The sequence below is a fragment of the Micropterus salmoides genome, unplaced genomic scaffold (genome assembly GCF_014851395.1).
Source record: "Micropterus salmoides isolate LMB-PRFRI ecotype aquatic unplaced genomic scaffold, ASM1485139v1 Ms_hic_scaffold_4, whole genome shotgun sequence".
Lineage (NCBI taxonomy): Eukaryota > Metazoa > Chordata > Actinopteri > Centrarchiformes > Centrarchidae > Micropterus > Micropterus salmoides.
Window position 1 is genome coordinate 10569635 of NW_024043372.1, and position 5275 is coordinate 10574909.

Here is a 5275-nt window from a genome sequence, read left to right on the forward strand (position 1 = left end):
ATATTGCATCTCATTAAATACAATGTTTGACCTCTTTAAAGAAGGAAGTGGTTAACTTTAAACTTTTTACATTAAAACACCTGAAACTGACAGTTAAACAGAAAATTTTTTGAAGCAAAAGTTGGAATGTACATTTGCTCTATTGGTTTGAAGACGTGACCTACTGCATTTAAATTGAGTGACATTAAATTGACAAAGCCATCAAACATCTTGATGGAACTGAGTCATAATTTTAGGTAAAAAAATACTTTGAATTTTATTTTAAAATTTTGCCATTGAACATTGATTTAATTCATTTGAAATTACTTTAGAAAGTCTTTCTTTCATCATTATAAAGAGGATAACCATGAGACACAACAACACGAGAACAGAAATATTTCAGCTGGCAGTGTTTGTTTATTCAACAAGGCACAATGAGCCACATGAAGTGAGAAAACTTCAACTAGAGGTGATGATACATCACAACAACAACTTTTAGATTTCTACAAGACACATTGTACTCAGAGAGAGTAAAGGAACAGCTGTCTTTATAAAAGACAATGATTTACAATATTTGAGGACACAGTACTCACTGTCCTTTGAGAATTCTTTCCCAAATGGATTCAAACATTTTCACTTAGTGAACAAAAGATAAAGAAGTAAAAAGTGATCTTACAACAGATCACATTGTTCTTAATAACATTTAACTTCAACTGATTCTCAAGATGTAAAGATTATATTGTCACTGGAAAACTGTGACAGTGTGAAGTGAAACAGACCCTTTACAGTAAAAGGATAAACATATTGATCTGAAAACAGATCGTTTTTCAATGATCACAAAGTGGGGGGAAGTTCATGACAAAACATTCATCAAAAGGACAGTTAAGATTTTTGATTAATTCAAAATCATCAAAACCTTTCAAGGTGTAACAAATATCACCATTGCATTATATTGTAAAAACACATGATGAAGTGAAGCATAAAAGTATCACAGGAAAATTGGGACCTTAAGCAAATCTTTTGGAAAAAAGGATCAACATTTGGATCTTCCAACAGATTAGTTTTGCGTTTTCAGAGAGATTTAAGTGAAGTAAAGTCCATTATGACAATATGTCTATAAAAGGACAGTTCAAATTGTCTGATCAATACCAATAAAACATATAATATGTTTTAATAGCATTATTTACCACCAATACAGTTAAGTATAATAATGATTGCTGATGAGATCAGATTTGATTCATGCAACATGCACGACAAGATGTTCTCTTTCTAAACTTGAAAGATAATGTTGCTGACATTTAGGAAATGTCATCTTGCACAAAGAAAAAACACAAAATGCAGCTTCTGTACATACAGAAGAACAAGTCCATAAAATTTCAAAGAATTCAGTTCAGTAATCTTTGACCAATGTGGTCATCTCAGTTTGTCTGGTAATAACTCCAGTCTGTAGGTGTCTACCACGGCCTCCAGGGGGCGCTCCTGGCAAGACTCTTCTCTTTGGTGATGCTGGTCTGGATTGTGGAGCTCAGAAGAGAGAAGTCAGCCTCTCTAAGCTTCTTATCAGAGGAAGACTGCAGCTTGTTGAAGTGGTTCACAAGTCTTCTCTGGGACTGTGTCTCCCCCTCCTCTTTAGACAGGAAGTGGTCCACCTTTTGGACACACCTGGAGTAGCCCTGATCGACAGCTGCTGAGTCCACTGCATGATTCTGCTGCTGCAGTCGTCTCAGGACACAAACTGTCATCTCCAGGATGTCTGCTTTCTCCAGCTTGGAGTCTGGCTGCTGTCTGAGGAACTCTGGACCCAGGAGAGACTTGAGCTGCTCAATGCTGCTGTTGATTCTTTCTCTGCGTAACTTCTCCACCAGAGGCTTTCTGAGCTGCAGAAACAAAGAACAAAGTCATTAATACACTTGTTCTGCAGTATAATGTTAGCATGAACAAAAACAGTCTCTCATGAATAATGTTTAGTCTCCTTGAATCTTCAGTTTACCTTGTGGGTCAGAGTCAGGTGCTCCTGAGAATCGGTCATTGCTGCAATGATTGTAGGTGCCATGGCTGGATCTCTGTGCTGTAGAGGTCTCTGTTGAGAGAATCTGATCTCTGCTGGCTTCATCCCTCCTATTTATAGTCCCACATCTCCATATGAATGTGTGGGTTTGGGTCTGGTTAGGGTTTCTCGCAGTCTCAGCCAATCAGAGAGCTTGGTGAGACAATCAGGCATGTGGAGCAGCAGCACGCTGAATGCTGTTATTGCCTGGGGCACAATAATTAGAGCTCAGGGGAACAGGTGGTGGACTGGGGAGGGGAGGGGTGGACTGAACTATGTGGATTTTTTATTGCTCTTTTATTCAGCCAATAAAAGATTCATAATTCAGTTAGATATGCTCTTTAGTTCATTGACTTGATATATTTTTATTCCATTTTACTAAATCAAAAAGTAATATTTTCCAAACTGTAATCAGATGTTAGTGATGCACATTCAGGCACTTAATACTCAACATAATTATCATGCTGCTTTCCAGATGTAGCAGAGTCATTTGACACGTGCCTTGTTGTCAGTGTGAGTAACAAGTTGAGCTCAGTTTCCCACACTGACTACTTGAATGGTGTGGTCAATGAACCACAAAGGGACTTCTGTGACAGATGCTGGCTGTGTGTTGTAATTGAAACAGACATCACCAGCCATCTGGAGGGAAAGGACACCATTGGCTGGCTCTGATAGTATTTAAAAACGAAGAATTTGATGAACAGTGTATCATAAAATATCCTGAAGTGTGCCAAATCCATTAAACTCTGCTCTCCAGAGCTTTCCCACACTCCGTCCATTAGCAGGAAAAAGACATGTGCCTCTCAACAAACAGACTTTTTGAGGATCCTGCTGTTTGGCACAAATATTGTGGGCACCCACTTAACAAACCAATTAATGCTACCCATTAAAGTTAGGAGGGACACTTAAGTAGGCTATATAGTGAAAGTTACATTATTTGTTGCAAATTTTAGACACGTAGATAAGTAATTAATATTGTAAAATTTTATATCTCATTTTTTTGTACTCGGTTGGGGGCAAAACATCAGGGAAGATTGTATGAATATGCTACATTCCACTCAGGTAATAAATGAGACAGGAATGGATATTGGATAGAATTTTACTTCTGAAAATTGACATAAACTGCTAACCTAAAAAAATAACCCTAAAATGGTCTTAAGTTATTTAGCAAAGGTCAGGTTTGCTCTCAATGTCCTTTCAGGTCTAGTGGTCTGATAGATATTTCTCTGTGTTAACCAGCCTCTTAGCATATGAACTGTGTGCAGTAGTTTTCTGTTTCAGCTGTTTGCTGCTCAAAGCCTGATCATCACATGGTTATAATTCTGAGAAACACAGTGTTGAAGGAATTAACCAAATTCTTATGTTTAAATATGTTAAAGATTTTAACGAAGATTTTAAAGTGACAGACACTTTTTCAAACTCTGTGCTAAAAAGATGGGCTTTCATTCAATGAAGTGACAATATTCTGAAAAATTGTGCTGATTTATATCAGAGGAACAGTGACAACCAAATGTACAATTTAAAATGAGTTCCAATATTGAGAGCCACTCTCCCTTTTGATCTCTGTCTCTTCAGGGCAAAGGTCTGGATCTATTGTCCCACAGGACCCTGTGAGTGAGTTTCCTCTGGTTTCCCACACTCTGTGCTTTCACTGCTTTCACGCAGAAAAATCAGAAGTGTGTCTTATATTGCATCTCATTAAATACAATGTCTAAACTATTTAAAGACCGAAATATTTGAATCTTTATATATTTAAACACTTGAAACTGAGTGTAATACAAAAACTATGCGGCAGCAAAATTGTCTTTGAGTTGGAAAATGTTCTCATTTGGTTAGATGACTTGTGGCATATCTGAAACAGTGCCGTAGCGTTGATATTTCCTCATCATGAGGGAGAAGTTAAAGGAGTTAATTGTCCATTCTGAGCTTAACAGAACTATCTGTTGATGTTTTTTTTTTTTTTTTGGTTTATTTTTATTAGGGACCGATACATGTAACATAGATAAACTGAAAACAGCAATCCAGTGTGTGTACCACAGTGTTTTAGCAATTGCTAATTTACGACACCTGTCCCTAGAAGGGCTTTTAAAGAAATAAAACATTAAAACAGTTCTGTTCTGTTCTGAAACTGGTGTTGGCAAATGCACGGGTCCATGCGTTCCCCGATGTTTAAGCTAATCATCTGGGAGCACAATGAAGCTTTTGTACAGTACTGGTAATTTTTCCTATGGTTTCCATTAAACTCGAAATTGACTTTATATATTTTGATATTGAATCTGGTTGAGCTTTTCACTGTAAAATTAAAGCAAAGACAATTAATGACCTCCATGTGTGAAAAACAGAATCCCAAAGGGGCCATGTGGATTTAGACGCATTCCTAAGGTTGTGTGGGAAAACTCTGGAGAGCAGAGTTTAGCATGATTAGCATCCTCAACCCCACCAGCAGCAGACTGTTCTCCAAAGGGATTTGGCACACTTCAGGAAACAGCTGCCTCAACCTCCCACACTCATCTGTAGAGCTCAATGTTTTATCCAGTTGCCGATACAAAGGCACAATTATGTTAAAAATATGCGACAATGATTGGAAGCTGACAAAATTGATTTGTCAATCAATTGAGTTGATTCTTTACGATGAAATTTCCACAATAATTTCAAACTGTACAAACTGTCAGAACCAGCCAATGACGTCCTTTCCCTCCAGATGCTTGGTGACGTCAGGCTCTGGTTCTACTTCAACACACGTCCAGTATCAGTCACAAAAGCTCCATTCAAAGTCCTTCAGCTGTTCATTGACCACAGCATTCAGGGAGTCAGTGTGGGAAACTGAAACCAACTTTCTACCCACACTGACTACAAGGCACAAGCCAGATGAATCTGCAACATCTGGACATCAGAATGATCAACAGTTTTTTAGAATATCTTTTAAATACATCATGGAAATGCCGCTCTTATTAATAGCGGATAAAGAATGTTCACTAAAACAAAAGATTAAATTGCAAGAAATTAAAAATTTGACTGAATTATCAAGACAAAATGGAGGAAAATTGTATTTTTTGGACTAGATTTTACGTTGAGAAAAAAAAAATTCTGAAAAAATTTTATTTAGCTACATGGAACATACAAAGTGTTTTTTTTACCATAGAAGCAATAAATTGTCAGTGTCCCACATGTGTTGAGATGATCAGTGTGTGCTCAGTCAAAGTCATTGATCCCAGCATCAGGCAGCAGATCTGCTCTCTCAACAGGGTC

General features: G+C 37.5%; 1 protein-coding gene across 1 annotated transcript; it reads right to left on the reverse strand.

The window, feature by feature from the left end:
- Positions 1–379: 379 nt before the first annotated feature.
- Positions 380–2092, reverse strand: LOC119886888 (transcription factor HES-5-like). Its single transcript, XM_038697861.1, has 2 exons — positions 1970–2092; positions 380–1856 (listed from the first exon to the last, which is right to left on the reverse strand). Exons 1-2 carry the CDS (start codon positions 2090–2092, stop codon positions 1434–1436), a joined length of 546 nt encoding a protein of 181 aa, XP_038553789.1. The 3' UTR covers positions 380–1433.
- Between the last annotated feature and the right edge of the window lie 3183 nt (positions 2093–5275).